Source organism: Delphinus delphis, chromosome 17, assembly GCF_949987515.2.
Source record: "Delphinus delphis chromosome 17, mDelDel1.2, whole genome shotgun sequence".
NCBI classification, from domain to species: domain Eukaryota; kingdom Metazoa; phylum Chordata; class Mammalia; order Artiodactyla; family Delphinidae; genus Delphinus; species Delphinus delphis.
In genome coordinates this window covers 15,925,724-15,947,984 of record NC_082699.1, presented here as the reverse complement: position 1 = coordinate 15,947,984, position 22,261 = coordinate 15,925,724, and the positions used below count along the sequence as shown (strand labels likewise).

Sequence of the window (22,261 nt, the reverse complement as noted above, 5' to 3'; positions counted from 1 at the left end):
GAATCAGTTAGAGACACAAGATGTCAGGTTTAAAGTTATCAGGGTTCCTTTACATTAAGGCTTCTGTGATCCTTTGATACAGTAATACTCACTGAGAATTGAATATAATGCACAGTGTCCTAATCACACCTGCCTGGGTACCACTCTCCACCCACCCCCACAGGGCATATCTGTGAACTTCTCTTGGGCACCACACACTTCCTTGGAATATAATTGAGAGAAACTGGAGTGGTACCTAGGGATTCGGAGTTGGGCTAACCCGGCTTGGAATCCTGGTTCTGTCATTTACTCTGGGCACATCACTTAGCTCTTTAGTGTATCAGTTTTCTATGAAATGAGGATGATACCACTCTTGTGTATAAGATGAACGAGGGAGTGAAATTATGTGGTGGCCAGCAAAGTGACTGACAGATACTAGGCTTTCAGATATTCATTTCTTCAGCTATGCGTTCAACAGACCTGTACAAGTGCTTGCTGTGTGCCAGGCACTGCGCCTGGTGCCAGGGACATAGAGGTGACAGGAAAGGCAAGGTCCCCAGCCTCGCTGTAGTGCGTTGCGCATTGTGGTTATTTCAGAGATAAAGCCCTCAAAGTGTGTCTCACCTGTTCTCTTCACGTAGAATGGCTGTCGGGGATTTAAGCCAGAGGTTGAAGCATGTGAGAGGATGATAGATGTTTCTATGAGGTCGTTCCATAGAGTACTGGAGCGTGGATGATGGCCTGACTCCAGGGATGATAAAGTTCTCTTAATTTAGTCACTAGACCTTGTCTGAGGACCTAATTTACCTGTGGTAGTAATTCGTGAAAGGGAAGCAATAGTCATGGAAGACAGAGAAATCAAAGCAGTTCTCTAAAATGAATTAATACCTACTGGTCTCTGACTTCTGGTTACTTCTATGAGACTAGTCAACAAGTATACTTGCCTTGCCTTATTTTACACAAGTTTTTGTGGGAGGATTCTATGACTGGTCACTTGAAGTTATCAAAGTTTCTTTAAGTCTTCTCTTATCCTTTGATGAGGTAATATTCACTGAGAGTCTTATATGATGTAATGTAATTTGTTCAAGGCTTTGATGAGGTTGTTTGTTTGTTTGTTGCCAGGATAGATAGCTCCCACTTTAAAAAGCTCCCAGTTTAAAATTGGCATGTCACTTTGGAGGCTTGTTGGCCCGTTACATTGTAGGTCTCTGTGGGTCCTAAATTAGCTTTTTGAGGAACGTCACTGGCCTTCCCTCAGGGCTGCGGCCTTCCATCTGGGAATCGTCCCTGGACATGTCTCTTGGTTTTCATAGGGGAATATCCTTTCCATTCTCAGTGCAGCTAACTTAGTAAGAAAGTTCAAGCCTCCTCTCAAGCCAGCAGCCGAGAATCACTCTCCTCCGAGTGACTCATCAGTATAACCTCCTCCCTCATTGCCGTCTAAAACCCAAGTGGAAACTTGCTTCTGTTAGCTGCCAGAAGGGTAAGTAATGGGCTCGTTCTTCTAGATATTTTCAGTTTTACCCTTAAGATAAGCAAGATGCCTGCCGTCCATGTTCTGTGCTCTGAAGCGCCGAGTGGGCCATATGGAGTCCAGGGTAATCAGCCTTAGGAGTCAGAGTCTTGTGAAATGTGCTGTTTTATTTACCAGGAGGGTATGTTCCTGGCATCATACACACCCTCTCAATGAGCAGTCCCATGAGGTGTTTCCTTCTCGTTTCTGTAGCGAAATTGGTTCGTCTCACCTTATATGCCCCATGAGTCTTTGTGCCTCTGCCTGTGTTGACTGCAGACTTAGGGCAAGCAGACCTGTGCTGACACTCTCCTCCCAGCTTTATTTTATTTACCTTCCCCACTCCAGTGTTTCGTCTCATGCCCTCGTTCATTGTTTTAAAAGACTGCTGTGGAGTTATTGTGTATAGATTTGGTGTGTATCTTAAACCCTTTTTGGAGAAAGGTAGGATATAAATTACTCAGAAAATAAAATAAAGAATGTAAATTGTTTGATTCAATAAGAATAAGGGCCAGAGAAAACATTCACCACAACTACTCACGCTCAGGAAGCACCTGTTTTGCAAACGACATTACAACCATCTTTTAAATGCTGCCATTTTGGTTAATGCATGCACAAAAACCTCTTCAGGATTCTCATAATAATAGCCTCCCAAGAGCACACGTGTCTCCATCTCTGCTTCTCTCTGCCCAGAGTCTCATACCTCCCCATCTAATTCATAGGCTTGTATTCATTTCAGTTCAGCTAACTTATATAAAGAAATATGTTGCCAATTGTAATATGTTTCCCAAAGGTCAGAGTTCATTTTCTCTACCTCTGACATCATTTTCAACTTCTGTAGTTTCTTTTCTTTTCCATCCCCGATGACATTTTAAATGTTCTGAGCGTTCTAAGAATTTTCTTTCTGAGGGATCCCTTTTCTTTCCAGCTTCTCATTTAGTGTTTTCCCTAATGTGTCCGTTTCAGTACATTTGTTCATCTAATTACCTCCCTTGACTCAGCTGTGATGTTGAGAAAGGTTATAGAGGAAGTATGTTTCTCCTGAGATTTATTCCTTAATCTTGCTGTTAAATTTTGTTACACTGCTGCATAATTGAAGGAAGGGCAAAAAGCGTGGTTTCTTCTACTGCTACCTGTAAATGAGGATTTGACGATGTTCTCCAACATGCCCTTAGCTAATCATTGTGCATCTCTTAATTACAAAGTACTCTTAGGTGCAGTGGGGATACAGAGAGCAACAGGGTTATTCTCTGTCCTTAAGGAGCATTCTGTGTGAACAGTCAAACCTAAGAAAGGTTGAGTTGAAACAATGTAGTGCTAGGAGCAGCAGCAAGGCGCTCCAGAAGAATGCAGGAACCAGAGATTTCTTATGTAAAGTGTTTGGGGAAAAAACTAATAAAGGAGGTAAAATTTATCCTCAGCATCAGAAGATGGGAATGAGTGAGGGACAGAGGACAGGGAAGGGATATTCATCCAAGGCTGGAGATACAGACTCTTTGCAATGAGCTCAATGATGGTATCATTTCCATCAGAACAAACTTAAACTATACTTACATTTCACTGAAGGATGAACAGCATTTCTAAGCTGGAAGATCACTTTATGACTGTCTTTACCAATAAGACACCTGAATCCAGGGAGGTGACTTTGAACAATTCACTTCACACGACGGCACTAACACGTTGTACAAAATACTGCAGCATAAAATCGTTACCTACTCTTCATAATGGTGTCATCCTCATTTTACTGTTGAAGAAGCTGAAGTCCAGAGAGTGTGCAGATAATTATTTAAATGACAACTTACCACGCCCATTCAGATCATACTGTCTGGATTTGTAGGTTACACTGTCCACTGTGATGACATTTGAACTGCTTAGTTTTCCGTGTTCTGTCCTATAAGTTAGAGAAAAGTGGAGATGGACCAAAGCCTGCAGGATCCACCCCCTCCATAGGTGGATTATTTCCCAAACATTGAAAGAGAAGAAGGTCATATTTTCAGAGTCGGTGCAGGTTCCATAATTGATGTGGCCAAGCCTGGGTCCTGGGCAGCTCCCCTCCCCCAGCCCCAAACCCCTGGGAGAAGGTGGCGGCCGAAGCTCCCCATCCAGGAGCCCATCAGAGGCTGGACCACCTGACGCTGTTCTCATCACTGCAAAGCAAGGCTTGTGGCATAGAGAAGTGACGCTCTCTCTGAGAAAAGTCAAGGCAGGTCCGGTCAAGTGTATGAGGCAGAGAAGGCAGGTAGAATGAGAGAAGTCATCTCAAAGCCTAGAGGAAACCCTGTTCAATCTACCCTCCGCTTTTCAACCCAAATATGACCTCACTTTTCTTTTACTGTGAAGGGTAAGGTCTACCCCTAGCTCTGCACTGGATGAAGTCAGCTGAACCCAGAGGATGGAATAAGGAACCGCGTGTGTCTGAGTTCTCCTTCTGTCAGATCCTCCCTGAACGAGTGTGACGCCACCTTGATAAGTACTCACTTGTGACACATTCCTTAAGAGAGTGTTTAAAATGTTTGCTCTGCGGATTATTGGTGATCATGTGCATTTTGTGAACCAGGGATGTCCATGTGCCAGGTTGTTAGTTCATTCGACAACACATGTGTTTTGAGCCTCCAGAATGTTCCAGGCTCTGTTCTTGACACGGGGGACTCAGCAGTGAACAACATGAAGTCTCTGCCCTCTGGGAGTTTACATTCTACCGGAGCACACAGACAATAGTAAATATAAAAATGCATCTAGTCGACAGAAGTGCCTGGAAGGATGACCTGGTGTGTAAAGAGAAGAGAGTTAGGACAGGTGAACTGTTTCAGAAGATTGGTCCAGCAGGGTGAAATTGATGCAGCTAATACAATTCTTTCAGTTGCTTTTGCTGTACACTATAGGGTAATAGAGAAATCGGGCAGAAACTAGAGGGAGAATTTGGGGGTATTTTTAGGCAGGAAATATATCCAGCCTGTATACATATGTGAGGGATCCGGAAGAACACTGGCTGAAGTAGGTGACAGGGGGCTGGGGTCTCATGCCCAAATGAGGGGCTGGCCGTGGGAGTGCAGAAATTTATCCATCCTAACAAGAGGGGAGGAGACTGTTCCTGAAAAGTGCTGGCAGGGGGTTTACCCAGGCATGGAAATTGTGGAGAGTGGTGCTTCTGTTTTTTCAGTGAATGAGGGGGCAGGTAGGCAGGTTTCTTGCTTGAGGCTAGAAGGAGACTTGGTCCTGAGGGTCAAGCTGTCCCAAGCTGTCGCGACGCCTCAGTATGTCATGACTATAGGCAACGCTGAGGTTCTGTGAAGGCAGGAACCGCCATCCGGCTCAGTTGGGTCCCCAGTGCTTAGCACGCTGCCTGGCGCAAAGTAGGTGCTTGGTCTCAGCACGTAATCCTAAAGTGGCATTTGCTCCACTGGTTCAGGGATTTGCTCGTGGCAGCCACAGGCAGGATAGCTACGTGGTTTGTGGGCCCTAGGGCACAAAATGCAGGCCCTTTGTTCGTAGATCAAGACTTTCAAAACCACACAGCAGAGCCTTCAACCACGTGTAGGGCCCATCTGAGCACAGCCTTGTGACCGCTCAGGCCACAAGTCCATGGAGCTGGACTGGTACACAGTTACCAGTCGAATCTGATCAAGTACATCCGTGGGCAGTAGGCCAGGGGCACTGGCTGGAGCCAGGACTTCCTGAGAAGATAGCATTACGTGTTTACCTTTCTCTCAGAAGTTTAAGAAAGATCAAATCCGAAAGAGAAGCTGCTGGCATCACAGATGGAGAGAGGTGAAGGTATAGCAGCGTTCTAAGAAAGTGAGCGGAAGATGCATCAGAGCTGTTTAGAAACCTTTATCACCAAAAACATTTGCTAGCGGTGTCTCCTGAGTCAGAATTCCCCAAATCACAACAGTGGAAAGGGGAAGGTGGGAAGAACTGAAACTCGGCAATGGAGTTTACAGTCCATTATCAGTATAGATGTGGCATTAATGACTGATTTAAAAAGAAAAGACATAAGAAAATCCTCCCCATTCATTCCTCAAACTCCAGCAGAGAAGGATAGTATGAATGGAAGATTAGATCCAGGGCAAGGATAAGATGACCAATTTTTAGCTGCTTTAAAATTGACTTGTTTCAAAGGTCTTTTTGAAGACCTTTCCAACATTGTTCCCCTTTTATTGGGGGGCAGAAAAAAGCAAGTTAGCTGAATGACTGTGTGTATATACATCCGTGCTCTGCTGTGAGCATTTGTCTTCTATGGTAGTGACTCTGTCACCGGACAGTGCAAGCGTGAAGTTTAGGCCACCACTGGAATTTCTTTAGAGTTTGGAGAGTAATGGGAATTTCAGGGAGTTTTTTATTGTCTGAACCTACTTTATTTTCATTTTCATTCAAGATGACTTCAATCTATTAATAAGCGAACATCAAGAAAGATCAAGAGCATTAGTTTAGAACATTAGATCAAGAGCAATTAGTTTACCTAATTGTACTTGTTATCCAGTTTTATATCTTTAATTGTTCCCAAAGTAACACGAGCCTTGTCAACTGTATTTTTTTAAGTGACAACATTAATTTATTCTGTTTTACTGTCAAAGACTATCAAGCTTTAAAAATAAATGTCAAGGGGCTTCCCTGGTGGCGCAGTGGTTGGGAGTCCGCCTGCCGATGCAGGGGACACGGGTTCGTGCCCCGGTCCGGGAAGATCCCACATGCCGCGGAGCGGCTGGGCCCGTGAGCCATGGCTGCTGAGCCTGCGCGTCCGGAGCCTGTGCTCTGCAGTGGGAGAGGCCACAACAGTGAGAGGTCCGCGTACCGCAAAAAAAAAAAAAAAAAAAAAAAATGTCAAGAGCCTAATCAAATTTAATCAGGTCTTTTCACCAAATGTATAAATGTCTACTGTACATTGTATGCAGTGTTCACAAATATACATTATATATAATGCTCACATTGACAGAAGATCGCCAGCTCTCTATCTCAATACACCATGTCAAAATGAACATTGACTGGTTTTCCTCTTCATGAATAGGAAGCAATGAATACACAGCAATCATTATCTCAAAAGAAGTATCAATGCTTACCAAGTGTGCTACAAATTCAAACTGGCCAGAAACCCTTGTCAGAAAGCTTCCAGGAATATCAGTTTTCAACTCTGAGGATCTCTGACTAGAGAGGTTGATTCCAGGCTGACTTACAGGAGAGGAGAATCCGTTTTACAGAGTGTTGTTGGGTGACTGGGGGAGAACCTGGGAGGGAATAGCTGTCAGATTCAGGTGTCAGAGGTGACTGCAAGTCAAGGAAAATCTAAGTGTTCGGTGTGCCAGGCATATGTGCTCCTTTTCCAATTGCCCTTTCACCTGATTTCCTAATTCTCCTGTACAGTCATCCCTCAGTGTCCTGGGGGATTGGTTCCAGGACACGCGCCCTCCGCACCATACCAGAATCCACGGATGCTCAAGTCCCTTATATAAAATGGTGTAGTTGTTTGCGTATATCCTATGCTCATCCTTCTCTATACTTTAAATCCTCTCTAGATTACATATAATACCTGATATAATGAAACGCTATGTAAATAGTTGGCAGCACGTGGCATATTCAAGTCTTGCTTTTTGGAACTTTCTGGAATTTTTTAAAAACATTTTTGATCTGTGGATGTACTACCCTTGAGGATACAGAGGACTGACTGGTTAGTGAACAGTATGGCTTGACCATGGCAGGCAGGGCCTTTGAGTTTTGCTTTTCCCATAAACAAACTTAGCTCCTCATGCAGTGTCACTGTCATCTGTGACTGTGTCCTCCGGATTCAGTCAACTGCGAAGAGCCCAGTCAACAGGTGTCCCCAAGGTCACACATCTGGAACAGTGCCCGTCGTACAGTGGTTTCGTTAGGCTTGGTGCCTGCACGGAGGTCTGTTCTGTTGGAGATGAGAACACAGAATCCCTCCCAGGATGGAGGTGTCGGTGTGCCCGTTTCAACCCGAGGAGAATCTGTAATCTGTTTTGCATGTCAGGTTACTGTGTCCATGAGAAAAACAAAATCCTATCCTCCTCTTGCTTTGTTTGCATTTTCAAGATAGGGATGTTTTGACAACATGATGGCTCAGGTCTCTTAGCACCTGGGATAGGGCCTTTTCAAAAGTAGGTATTAAATTCCTTATCTGCTTGTTATCAGCTCCCCCAAAATTAGCTCCGTATTTTGGACGTTGTTCTCCAGTTAGTTCAGCAACATGTTTCACTTACTATCTATACTACACAGTTTTACCGTTTACCATTTAACAGGTTTGAAGAAGTGACACCACCCAGAAAAGTCAGGTGACAGTCACTTGCTTGAATCTCAGTCACAACAGAGTCACTTACTTGAATCTCATAGTCACACGGTTACATTAATGAATGCAATTATATCCTCCCACAAGCCAAATCTGCTTTGTAAATAAAGTTTTATTGAAATACTCCCATACTCCTTCACCAACATCCTGTCTGGGGTTGCTTTGGCACCATAATGGCGGAGTTCAGTCACTGCAACAGAGACCACATAGCCCACAAAGCCTAAAACGTTTACTATCTGATTCTTTGCCAAAAAAATGTGCTGACCTTCAATTTCAATATGTCCAAAGCTGGACCCAAATTCTCACCTACATTTTTCCCTCCATCCCTCCTTCCTAAGCCCCATGCTCATACTACAGTCTGCCTAGTTGCCAAACCACTAGCATGGGCATCAACCTTCCGCCTTCTTCTTTATCCCATTAGTTATGGATTTCGCTGCCAAATGACTTTTTTTTTTTTTTTTTTTTTTTTTGCGGTATGCGGGCGTCTCACTGCTGTGGCCTCTCCTGTTGCGGAGCACAGGCTCCGGACGTGCAGGCTCAGCGGCCATGGCTCACGGGCCCAGCCACTCCGTGGCATGTGGGATCTTCCTGGACCGAGGCACGAACCCATGTCCCCTGCATCAGCAGGCGGACTCTCAACCACTGCGCCACCAGGGAAGCCCCCAAATGACTCTTTGAACCTGTAACTCTTCCTTATCCCCACTGCCTGCATCTGGGCCACCAGCGTATGCATCACCTGGATGACTGAGTTATCCTCCCGACTGATCTCCCTTTCTCAGTCTTCATTTGTCTCCAGGACCCTTGCTACACTGGAGCTAGAGTCCTCCATCTAAAAATGTAAATTTGATGACATCAGCCCCTTGTTGAATTCTTTGCTGCCACTCCAGCCTTGTCTGTGTACTCTATCTCTATAGAGTCAGGTCACATTGATGGTTTTTCAGTTCTGCAACATGCTCTCTCTTTCTGCACCTTCACACGTGCTCATGTGACTACTTGGAGCACATTTGCATACCCTTTTTATTGGCGTGTTTGTCTTCCATCATGAGGAACCTTCTATGACCCTGCAAATCGGAGCTATATGCACTTCCTCTGTGGTCACCTAGCATTCTGCTTTTCCCATTTCATAACCTTTTCCAAGTTGTTTTGTAATCTCTCATTTTTATTGATGAATCAATCAGTGCCTTCCTCTGAATGTTAAACTCCAAGAAGGCAGGAACCATATCTGTTTGGTATACATCATTATACTTCAGGCTTCTAGTACGGTACCTGGAATAGTGTGAACGTTCAGTCAGTGTTTGTTAAATGAAATGAATGCTCTTCTGAGTGTTTTCACATCCATTATCTCAGTGGGGGTAAAGTTGAACAATTTAGAGAGGATTTTAATGAAACATGAGATGTTACTGGATTAGAAGATTAAATTATTTGTTGTTTTGTACTTGTAGGAGGAAGGAGAACTAAGAGACGGGAAAACTGGTTAGGAGAGTAGAAGCATTTAATTCTACCTCGTAAAACAAAGAGGAGGAGTTTTTGAAAAAACTAGCTTGCATTATTCAAATTTCATATTCCTTCTAATAAGTTGTCAGATTGTCCATCTTTTAGGGCTTCTTTTCTTCACCTGGAAAAACTTTACATAGCGTGATTTAAAAGTCTTCTTGTAGACTTTGATCACTGAATGTGTTTTCTTTGGGGGGAGGTTTATAGAAGTAAGTAATCGATTTCATTATAGCTTTTCTATTTCCAAACAAATTGAGAAGGAATGTATTTTTAAAGATTTAATTGAGTTTTTAAAAAAGGGATAAAGAAGTAAACACCAAGAAATAAAGGAATAGGCAATCAACTGGAGGAAATCTAGGCTTAGAAAACTTAGGTAAGATAAACGACTTTGAGGACAAAATTATCTCTAAACTATCTGGAAGTTGAGGTGTAAAGCATGATGCGATAAGACACATTGCTTGGTGTCTTTAGCTTCTTCTCAGATATGAACTTCCAAAGCTGGAGAGCTGAGCACCATTCAAGATAGACTTTCCAGACAAGTACTTGAAGTCCAGCTCCATTTTGAAACTGTTAAAAGAGATTGGTGTGTGTTCTGTATAGGGTGGTGGCTATAAAGATTCTGTATGGAGATGTAGATCACAGAATATTTAAAGAAAAAGAGGTCAAGACTTTTTCTTTAAAACACAACTTTGAATCTAATGAACTCCATAAAAAATAAATTCATTTGAACTTTCTGATGCTCTATAAAACATGGAAGAGAGATGCTTGGTTTGGAACATCTTGAGAAGATGCCACAAACATCTACCTCTGCAAGAAAAGCATCTAATATAGATTTAGAGAATGTTTATCGTTCACCAGGCGGCACAGTATTCTAACAGTTCTATGAGATGAGTTAGCTCAGAGTTTATGTTAATCATCCCGATTAACACAAATTGAGCATTGAGTGGAGTTGTTTTGAATTTTCTTGCCGTAATTAACCAAGAGCCTTGAAAGTCATCATGGTGGTTTCTAGGTTCAAGGATCACATATCCAGTTTATATGAGGAAGTTTGCCATCTTGTTTGCTATGCCAGAGGACATGCAAAAGCTACATCTAAAAGTGATAGGAATCAATTAGGTTTTCAGGTTAAACAAGAGACATAGGGCTGTTTCATGTGATTGAAAAACAGAATTTACTCTGTCAGAGCCCATTCCTATCTACCCTGACTCATAAGGCTTTGGAGAAGCACTTCAACTTGGAGGTAATACTGAGATCACACAGTTTGACACATGGAAGGCCTTGTTGGTAGAGTCAAGGCTGATAGTACATTAATAAAGGCTACCACGTCTTTAGCTGTTCTCCACAGTTCTCTGTTTGGTGAAATGGCACATCAGCGTCTTCATGAGAATAATCATTCCTCTTATTAGACTGAGAGATTCCAACCCATATCTAGTAGAGTGATCTGGCAAAGAGGTTGGGGGAGAGCCAGCACGCCGGCACATCTGGAGTTTGGGCAGGTAGAGACTGTCTGATGGGTGAACTGGTTGGACTGTGAAAAGAACATACCTAGGGCTAAGAGTAGAGGGTTTTTTGTTTATGCTGGAAACAGGATAAGAGTCTCTTCCCGACTCCACAACCACTGCCCAGCTCTTCCTCTGAGCTGGTTGGGGGTTGTTTTTAATTTTGTGGTTTCTCTACGATTATTTCTGTGGTTTTTCTGAGTTTCCCAGATGAGTACTTTTAATGTGCTGCCTGGTTTGGGATATTTGGTTCAAAGAGATGAAGACACAGGAAGAGCCTGTGATGAATGCCGTATAGAGTATGGCATTGCTCGTACATGAGCTCTCCTCATCTTGCCGCTCCCTTGTTCTCACATAAAATGAGGGAGAAAATGGAGAATTTTAAATTTTCAAAGAAAAATCCATCTGATTCCATTTTCCCTGGCCCAGGGGTTTTTCTTTTCATTTCGTTCCATGAACCAGAAGCCTTTCTGTAGGCAGGAGCATGGCTGGTAAGGCAATTGTGTGGACGTCTCAGTATGGCCAGGAGCTATTTGTGGGATGAGAGAGAAGCAAGTGGACCTGGAGATGGGGTCCGTTGTCTCACCACAGAGAACCACAAAGAAAATCTCCCCCACTTGGTACAACCTGTTGTCTCCCACCTTCCATTAATTTTTAATTATTTCTAATCACACGTTCTTTCCAAACAAGTCTAGCATCAACTATCTCTTAAATTATTTACTGATGTCTGTAAAAGATAATGTAGAATTTGAGCAGAATGAAATGTGCTTTACTTTTCCAACTTCCCTATGGATTAAAACAAGGATAATCTTGGCACCGTGGTGATAGAACAAGAGATGAAAGTCCTTGCTGTATTTCCACAGAGTACAGTACAATCCACAGCCCGTCAACACCCATTAAAGATTCAGATTCTGATCGATTGCGTCGAGGTTCAGATGGGAAGTCACGTGGACGGGGCCGAAGAAACAATAATCCTTCTCCTCCGCCAGATTCTGATCTTGAGGTATGTCATTGGCAAGACCCGAGTAAATAGCAAGGTGTTTTAGTAGCTAACTGGTGATTCTGTATACCTGCTGTGAGCAAGGTGTCCAAATGCCTTTGTTACTGCATTCTGTTCCATATTAACTATAAGTAAGCCAGTTTTTTTTTTCCATATTGAAGATAGAGCAGTTATTTATTTCTGTTTTCTCTTCTACTTTAACTATGTAGTAAAGCATTTTTTTTCTCTTTAGTGAAACATCATAAATTATATAATCCTGCTTTGACAAAATTCTCTTGTACTGCTGTCATTGCCATTTAAATTAAGTGTTGTACGAAAAATGCTTAATAAAATCCACTCGGAAATTAAAGACACTCTATGTATATTGAGAAAGGAAAACCCAGGATATTCTAAACAGAAGAGGTTATCACCTTACAAGACATATTTTGGTGGAGTTCAAAGCAGGAGGGATTAAATAAAACTTTAAAGGGTGATAGATTTCATAGCCTTGAATCCACTGGAATTGTTTCTTTTTATTGCCCAAGTGAAACTGATGGTAGAAAACATGATTCTTTTGGCTGAAAAGATGGAAAATTTTCAGCAGAACTTGTATGAATATGTACTGGTGTAAGTGGGATTGGTAAGAAGAAGAAAAGCAGGCTTGGGAGGCCTTTTGTGGTATCTCAAAGACCTTTTTGAAATGAGTTCCTTCAATAATTCGATTCCAAATACCCCAAGAGTGTGTCAGGAGCATGTGTGTTGCATCTGCTTAAGTTGTTAACTCTGAAATCTGAAGAAAATTGGGCAGGAACAATATATCATCCATTTGATAACATCGCAGCAGATAACCTAAGAATAGATGATGTAGTTTCAGTTTTTATGTGCAATTTTTAAATACTTGGCTTGATAAGAATAAAACACAAGATTAGTTATTTGAACACTTCTTAATGAACAGAGAGCAGAGATAAGGAAAAGATCAATTGAGTGATTTTTCATTGATTGCCCCTCTCTGTCTTAGAAGTTATAAACAAACTCATTTTAGCTTATGTTTCATTTCTTTAGAACTAAGACTAAGAAACAACTACAGAAGTAGGAAGGACCTATAGTCTTTTTTCCTATATTTATGTCAGTGTTGCTAATGTATTTATCCTCTTGCACCTCATTTGAGGTTATATCTGAGGAAAGCTAGGAGATACCCTTTGGAACAGCTGTGTTTAAAAACAATAGTAAATTCATATTTTTCATTTGTCTCCCATCTAAAGACTACATTTTCATGTTGAAGTTAGCTGAATAGCAGGTTTCTCAACCAAGAGAAAGACACAGTGATTGGTTCTTCCTTTGTAGAGGGTGTTCATCTGGGACTTGGACGAGACAATCATCGTTTTCCACTCCTTGCTCACTGGGTCCTACGCCAACAGATACGGGAGGGTGAGTATCACGAGGCATCAGTTTTTAATTTCTTTAGAGTAAGTATTCCTAGAATTGAATTTTTTTATCCAAATGGGAATGTGACTTAACTTTAAATAATACATTTAAAATATAAAAAGGAAGATAACTTGATTTATTGAAATAGTCATATATGTAAGACAAGGACATATAAATGAACAGAAGGAGTTCTTTTTAGGCTCTTAAAAATGAGATAAACTTCATGCAATTACATTCATTCTTATTTCAGACCCCAATGAATACAGGTGATTGGATGCTATTCTAGGATGAAATAGTAAAATATATAGATGATACAGAAAGGTCTTTTGTGTTGTATTTTTTTGTCATGTCCTTTTATTCTCTTTATTCCCAATATATTCAATGGAGCAAATATTGTGCTTGATATTGTCTTCTGTGATTACCAGTGTTAGTATTTTATTTTCAAAGCACCTGTTATGAATGTCTTTATTAGTCCCTTTGCTATGGAGCTAAATTTATGCGAATGCTTTGTAAAATTGGGCCTCTGAATGACAAAGGACCAATACGTCCAATTCTGAGCTGTTACAATATTTATCTTGGTGGTATAGGTACAGAATAATGTTATAGATCACCTTCCATGAGTACAACTTCAATTTCAATGTTCTGCATTTGGGTTTCTCAAAACCTTGGAAATCCTTTCTGATTGCTTGGTGGTTGCATAAACCTTTCCCATGCAAAAATCATGTTATTTAAAGTGCGTTTAAGTAATTTCTGAAATATCCTGTGAATATGATATTTTTCATCTTTTTAATCTTTAAAGAAAGATTTAAAGATTAAATCTTTTTGAAGCCTTAGGAAGTGAATCCTTGTGTCTTGGTGACTCCAGATTTGTATCACAGTTGAATGTTAAAATTGATACATGTAAAATGGTCATGCTGTCTTTACAGATTTTATGCAGGTATTCATTCTTTCCATAAATAGTTATTTCAATAAATACATATTGAGTGCCTGATATGTAGGTGTCTGAAGGTGAAAGTAGAGAAATGATCAATGAGCTTCACAATGCAATCTTCCTTCTTTTAACCCTAAAGATACACCTAACCCAAAAAAGGGTTGGAAAAATGCACATTTATAAGAACAAGGATATTCCACCATTTGAATGTCTGTCAGAAATAAGATATATGTAAAACACAATATGTCCCATCTTATTGTTAAACAGATTTTCTATGAGAAGACAATTAACAAAAACACAGATTATAAAAAAATAAGGTCATAGAATCAGTCATTCAAAATAAGTCTCTATTTGTGGCTAGCACATAATAAGGATTCAATAAATATTAGTTGTGATTTTTTATATTATTTCTTCTATCAATACTATTACTATCCCTATTTCTACAAAAACTACTACTTTAAAAGCCTGAAATATCAAAGTGCAATGAATATGAAGAGTCTTGAAGATCATCTTAACAGAACAATTTTAATCTCCCTACAACTAACTCCTAAGGAAGAGAGCTGGCTCCTGGAACTCAAGGAAAAGTGTTGAAAAGGGCATGCACTTAGGAAACCAACATTTGAAAACCACACAGAAAGTCTCAAGTCTTTAAAAGCTTTGTCACTAGAGGCCAAATTGATGTAAAGAGAGTTGTCTTGATCAGTGTGCTGTTAGCCATTGAAAGGGGTCAGTTTAGAAAGAGGTGGTGAACATCCCATGACCGCACGACCTCGTGTCAATCTCTGGCCATAAATTATTGGTTTACACATGGAATTCACACCTAACCTAGAAGCCACTGGCAGCTTAGAATTTTTCATTCGGATTCTTGACAAGATCTAAACCAAACATTACAAATATCATGAATTTTATTTTTACAAGTGTCAGCCATTAGTATTTTGAGACTTCAACCGATAGTATTTTGTTTGTTTGTATGTTTAGTTTTCTCATACTGGGGCATGTGATAAAAAGTTTTACCTTCTGTAATTTCCCAAAGCCAAAGGTATATATTCTTTCAACTATGGATGATTTGAGATGTTTAAGTGTAAGCTTACCCTTTGTTTATAAGTTGATGGGGGTTGGGAAGAGAACAACTTCAGAAAGCCTGGTTGGGGAAAATCTTCCTGAGCATGACCCTTTGAGCCTGAGGTCAGAGTGACCTGAAGGGTCCAGTTGAGAATGTGCCTATCAGGAGAAAGAGTGTTCTAAGCAGAGGAAACAGCAAGCACAGAGGCAGGAAAGGGTTTGATGTTTGAGAGACAAAGAGGCTGGTGTTGCCTAGCTTAGTGTTGGAGATGCAGAGTCAAGAGAGGTGTGGGCTGGGATGAGGGCAGGTACAGAGTGCCTCCCAACCATGGTCAGCAGGGTTAATCTCATTGCACGCGCCGTAGGAAATCCTTGGAAGACTTCGAACGGGGACATGACAAGGTCTGATTTAGATTTTTAGCCTACTTTGGTTGTGTGGAGGATTAATGGTACGGGGAGAGGGGTGGAGGAACAGAGAGGAGGTTTCAGGGGTGATCTGATGCGTTAGCAGCACAGATGGAGAAGCTGATTGGATGATGGATTCTATTGTGTTACTGCATCTAAGCTCGTACTCCTGACTGCACGACAGGCCAATACTCGAGAGCTGGGGCAAGGAATAATGACTTTATTCAGAAAGCCAGCAAACCGAGAAGATGGTGGACTCGTGTCCCAAAGAAACATCTTGCCTGGGTTAGAATTCAGTCTTCTTTTATACTGAAAGGGGAGGGAATAAAGTCAAACATTTGCTGGTTCCCATCAGCCTCTGGAAGGGGTGTGTTAATCTCTTCCTCCCTGCAGTCATTCACAGGTGGGCCTGCTCAGAATGTTCGCTGTGAGCTAAACAAAGGTATTTTAGCTTAATGCTCATTACCCGGGAGGCAGGGTTCCCAGAGATGGGCCATTATGTATAATGTAAGCTTATAGGTGACATCCCTTTAGGGATTAACTTGTAGTAGAATACAATTGCAGATAGAGAATTAGGATTTAATTGGACTGTGCTGGTGGGCAATAAGTAATAGGCTCAGGGTTTTGTCCTGAGCAACTGGGAGAATAGTCATAGATTTGTTGAGATGGGGAAGAACTAATTTGGAGGGAAAATGGAGAGTTCAGTGTTATACTGGTTTGAAATGCCCATTAGACATCCACTTGGACTAGGCAAGGAGATACTTGGAAGGTGAGCCTGGGGCATGGGGGAGTGGTCGGGGCAGGAGATGTCAGATTTAGTCAACAGTGCACAGCTCAGGATCAGAAGGTCCTCAGACGATATTAGCTTGCTTTCTTCCTAAACACCTTCTTTGTGCTGGGCACTCTTGGTCAGCCTGTGGTCCCATTGCTGGGCCACGCCCCTTCCTGACTTTTGAAGATGCTATTGCTGAGGATGTTGAATTGTAGCCTGAGGCATGCAAGAAAGCTTGCTCCATGTTCTCTTTATTAGAGAACTTCAGAGTCTGGCAGAACTGCTCTCAGATCTGATAATCATGTCTTATAAAACTGTGGCTCAACAAGGATTCTTCCAAACAATAATAATAACCAAGCTGATCAGAACTTGCATCCCCCTAGAAAAATGACACAGACGAACCGGTTTGCAGGGCAGAAATTGAGACACAGATGTACAGAACAAACGTATGGACACCAAGGGGGGAAAGTGGTGGGTAGGCAGGTGGTGGTGTGATGAATTGGGAGATTGGGATTGACATATATACACTAATATGTATAAAATGGGTAACTAATAAGAACCTGCTGTATAAAAAAATAAATAAAAATTTTAAAAAATAATAAGAACTTGCATCCCTCTTGTTTGCTCGGGGCACAGGAGAGAAATCTTAAAGCAGTTCAGGGGCGGGCCGTCTTTCTTGGAGCACAGGTTCAGGGATGTTACTGGGCTTTGTCAAGGGAGCATGTGGCTGTGCCTTACTCTTCAGGCATATAAAGCATTGAATACCCGACAATGTGATCGCTGTCCGGTCTCTATGGGAACCAGATACTTGAGAAGTAGCTTAGTCACAGTAGCTTAGGCTCCTGGATGAGTAGGCTATTCAGTAAGGGGATACAGGATCTGGTTGATATAATGCAAAATTAGGGCATGTTACAGCAATATGTACCCAAAAAAAGTTTGAGAATGTCCCACCTTCCATGTAATCCTAGCTGTGGGAAGCAGTCCTGCTGGGTGTTATAAGGAAGTGTTGTTTTATAACAAAGGTGATGGGAACAAAAAGAGGGTGCTAGCTACAGTTCAGATCTTAGGGAAGAGAAAAGAAAGAGCATATTAGCAGGAAAATGAAGTCCATGGGTGTTACTGTAAATTAGGTTGTTGTTAATAATATCCTAGCTTTTTTTGTTTAATGCTTCTTTTTAAGTTACTTTCAAACTAAATCCAAATTCCCCAATTTTACTGAAGAAAACTAGTCTTGATATTTTTTGTTGAATGTTCTCTTTAAAATAGACAATGTAATAATCTAGTTGTTAATATCAAAGCACAGACCACAGATTTGTATTTAAAATAAGTATTGTGCTTATGTCCCAAGCATTATTCCCTTTTGGTGGGAGGACTTCCCAAGATACCCAGTATGTTGATTGTTTTAATACTTTCTTTTTATTGTTGCTTTACCACCTGTGTCTCATACAGATTTGGGCTCGAATAGGTCTTCAAAGTCTTGAGCTTCACTACTCATTTTATACAAAAACCTAAATGTGTGAACACTTAGGACAGCATAAAGCTTAGCATTTTTAATTTTTTTTTTTTAATTTTTTCGCGGTACGCGGGCCTCTCACTGTTGTGGCCTCTCCCGTTGCGGAGCACAGGCTCCGGACGCACAGGCTCAGCAGCCATGGCTCACGGGCCCAGCCGCTCCGTGGCATGTGGGATCTTCCCGGACCTGGGCACGAACCCGTGTCCCCTGCATCGGCAGGCGGACTCTCAACCACTGCGCCACCAGGGAAGCCCAAAGCTTAACATTTTTAACTGTAGGCCCTACTTATTAAGAATCTCCTGTGTGCCCAGGACTCATTTAACTCAACTTTAGTGCTCTGAAACTGCTATTGCCAAACCCATTTACAGATGAGGGAACTGAAGAGGTAGAGACCAAATGTGAAAAACACTTAGCATCATGTCTGGCATAAAATATGTATTAGTTGTATTTTAATGCAGCTGAACCTTGGCTGTCAAAACAAAACAAAAAACTCCTTGAATCTGGCTTAGTTGCTAGTGAGTGAATTATGGTAGTGTCTTTAAATTGTTGAAGTACCAATATGTGATAGGCCTTATGGTATACTAGAAAGAGCATCAGATTTGAATTCAGATAGAACTAGACTCAGATCTAAGCTCTGATTTTCAGTTCATTGACCTTGGGCAAATTGTTTATCCATGCTGAGCCTTAGTTTCCATATCCATAAATCTGACTACTTATAATTGCTTTAAGAATTCATTGCCTTAAGTGCCAATGATTTTGCAATAAGGCTGGAGGGGAAAAAAAAAGATGTAAGTCGTGTCATGAATTTGAAGGGCCTTATTAATAGCAATAATCCAATAATAAAAACAGCCTATGTCACTGATTGATCTTGTATCTGCTGTCTGAGCGTTTGTTTTCTAATGTACCAGCCTTCTAGGAAGGTCCCCATTGTCATAGTGAATTTAGATCAACTGAACCTCCCTAGTGAGTGTATCACTGTGGTCATTCAGCACATTGATGAAAGAAAAATTTGACAGCAGCTTATCTAACCTGTTTCATCAGAACACTCTAGGTAGCCAGTAAAGATAGCTGTTCTTACCCTGTTTTAGGGTAAGAACTCCCTAAAAGTCCACACTCTGTTGAGCCACCTTCCTTGGTGGCTGTAGATGTCAAATTCTTAGCATGGCACCCAAGCAGCCGGACATCCAGGGTCCTCCTTGGGCTATAGAGGATCTGGTTACTTAAACAGGATGATCTCTCTTTTGGAACCTCCAGACCAGGGTTTCATAAACTTTTTTGATAAAGGGTCAGATAATAAATATTTCAGGCTCTGTGGGCCATATCCTGTCATAACTATTCAGCTCTGCCCTGGTAGTGCAAAAACAGCCACAGATAATATGTAACTGAATAAATGTCAATAAAACTTTACTTACAGTTCCCAAGTTTGAATTTCATGTAATTTGTACATGTCATGAAATATGATCCTTCCACTGGATTTTAAAAATCTAGACCAGGGATTGACAGATCACATCTCATAGGCCAAATCTGGTTCATGGCCTGTTTTTGTAGAGCTTCCAAGCTAAGAATGTTGTTTGAATTTTTAAAGGGTTATATATATTAAAAAAAAAAGAGAGAGAGAGAGAGAGATGAAGAATTTGTCTCAGAAACCGTATATGGCCTGCAAAGTCTAAAATATTTTTTGTCCGTCCCTTTAGAGAAAAGGTTTGCCTGCCCTCGCTCTAGATCATGCTCTGAACTTTGTGTTAGTTAATATTACTCCTGCCTTCAGGACATCGGGACAATTCAATGACGGCCACAGTGTGGCTCACTAGACAGTAAACTCAATGCAGGCATTGTGTGTCTGCATCTGGGGCCCCAGTGAAGCACAAGGGAGCACATGAATTTGTTAGGGTAGGTAAAATAGTGGTAAGAAATAGGCCCCAAATCTCATGGCTCCAACACAACAGAAGTGTATCTGTTTCCTGCTGAATGGTCTTGAGTGGATCTCCCGGGTTGCTTGGTTTAGGCAGGCTTTGGCACTGCAGATGATGGTTGTACCATCTCACCGTGTAGCTTCTGAGGCTTCTGTGATCCTTGTCATCAGCTTTCTAGGCCACAGGGAGAAAAAGCAGGGGGGAGCACGAGTGGCAGGCTTTATGGGCCAGGCTTAGAAGGGTACATAACCTCTGCTCCCTTGGCCCAGCGCAAAGGGGACCAGGAGATGTAGCCTAGCTCTGTGCCCGGGAAGAAACAGAGAATGGGTTCGGGTGCATGGGTGGCCGTGGCAGCCACAGTTCTCAGCTAAGAAATATTCGACAAATGAGTAAAACCCAGAGCAGACTTTCAAACCTTTGTGGTGTCTCTGGTCATCCCAGCAGAGAAGTGCCCTAGGGCTGTGTGACAGGTGTGCTGAGTGGCCACTTACTTGCAAAGGATTGTTCCCTGATTTTATTCTCTTCTTTGTGTATCAATGCCAAGTTAGATCAAAATGATGAAATAAATTAGGGTTCCCAATATAACCTTTGGATACTGTGAATTGACATGGAACCTAAACTCTCAAAATGAACCAAAACACAATGTTTTTGACTATCAAAGCGATTTCCAGCTGAAAGAGCCTCCTTCATCCCTTTTTTTTTTTTTTTTTTGCCCTTATCCCGACAGTGGTTCTCTTTCCCTTTAACTGGTGGCCTCTTCCTGCTTACTGGCTATAACATAGACTGAAATGTATGTTCCTGCTACCTTATTGAACGAAGCCTATTTTTCATGTTCACACATGTAAAAGGGAACGCAGTGAACAAACGTGAACCATCACAGCTTTCCAGCCACCGTACTGGCCTGCCACCACCAGCTTTGGACCTCCCTTGCTCTAAGGCCTGGAAAAGCCCCTTGGAGATAATGCAAGTCTCACTTGTTCTGTCTTCATCTTCCCATCTATAAAATGGGAGCAGTCACAGGGCTGTTGGGAAAACAATGTAAAGCACCTAGAAAAATACTCATAGGCACTTTGTAAATAAGAGCTGTTACTGCTTACTTTGGGGGGTTCAGAGGAGGGAGTGAGCAATAGTGAATACTTTGTCGTTCCAGGTAGCAGACTGGGAGAGGTGGAAGGAGAGTGTAACCGTTTAGGGAAATGAGAGGCAAAGTGGCTGGATATCTATTAAGTACATATAGAGGATCGGAATTGCAGAAGATGAGTAGCAGAATATGTACTGAAATGGTAATAAAAAGACTGCACCTTTGTTCAGCTTCTACAGTCTGCACTGCCATCTCACATTGATTAAATATCCAATTAGTTCCTTCTTTTTGTCTAATGAGGAGGCTGTGGCTCAGAAGATTAAATGATTGGCCCAAGGAAGCACATCTATTAACTGACAACGTCAGGAATTTCATCTAGTCTTCTGATGGGCCCATCACCCTCAAAAGGGGGGTGCCAGGAGCCCTGAATGCCAGGATTTTGTGACGTGGGCATGGGGATGCCATGAACGATATTGAAACAGTAGAGCGACATGATGGACGTGTACCATTTGGAAGATGGATGTGATAGCAGAGAAGATTATTACAGTCCCCCCCGTAGGAAATAATAAAGGTCTAAGAGAATGGCTGTAACACTAGGAAGGAGAGAGAGATAGGAGAGTGGTTACAAGTGAAATCTAGATGTCTTTTGATTGGATTTAGCCGTGTAGGCTTTTTGCTGGCAGTGCATGGGCCCCAACTTGGCTAGATCTGTTCTGGCTTTCTTCTCCTTCCTCCCTCTTTGTACCACGTCTTGGCATCTGTCCCATGTTTGGGATTCATTGGGTTTTCTCCACAATCACAATTCATCTTTGGAATGGTGAAGTTCTTACCCTTATTCTCTACTTGGGTATTATTTTCATGATGTTGAAAGAGAGTCTCTTAAATGGGAGAAAATTAGAGCAGTCGAGTGTCACATATCTAATCAGTAAAAATGACCTGATTAGCCCTACCACAGGTTTGGATTTTTTTCTTTTTAAAATCATTCAGTGAGTAATTCAGCTGTGAATTATTTTTCATGTGTGTACCTTCTCTCCTGGTAATCCAGATTATTTCTTAATTGGCATCAGAACTATGCCCAACTCCTAAACCTTGGCATTTCACACCAGCTGTTCAGTGATAGGGCCTTATAAAATTGCAAAAAGTTAATATACCATTGATGGTGTTGATAACTTTAGACAGGTTAGAGAAAAGAAAGAAAACAGTGGAATCTTTGGGTCTCATAGGTTGTACATATCATTTACATAACGCTTTTAGAAATATTTTTAAATGAAATAACATTTTAGCATATTTTTTTTTCCTTCTCTCCAAGAAGGGAGCTAATTTTCTCATCTTATCTTTAATCCTTCCCTTGTGAGCAACCAGCATGGGGCCTTGAAAGTAAGCCACTCCTGGAC

General features: G+C 41.5%; 1 protein-coding gene across 6 annotated transcripts in view; it reads left to right on the top strand.

Moving 5' to 3' along the window:
- Positions 1-22,261, top strand: part of EYA1 (EYA transcriptional coactivator and phosphatase 1) — a 150,394-nt gene that overhangs the window by 65,593 nt on the left and 62,540 nt on the right. For 5 of the 6 annotated variants that reach the window (XM_060035176.1, XM_060035175.1, XM_060035173.1 and 2 more), the window contains exons 8-9: positions 11,650-11,789; positions 13,110-13,193. In XM_060035176.1, the coding sequence (XP_059891159.1) occupies positions 11,650-11,789; positions 13,110-13,193 (224 nt within the window). Of the gene's footprint in view, positions 1-3,127; positions 3,132-11,649; positions 11,790-13,109; positions 13,194-22,261 lie in introns of all 6 variants that reach the window. The other variant, XM_060035174.1, reaches the window with a different exon arrangement.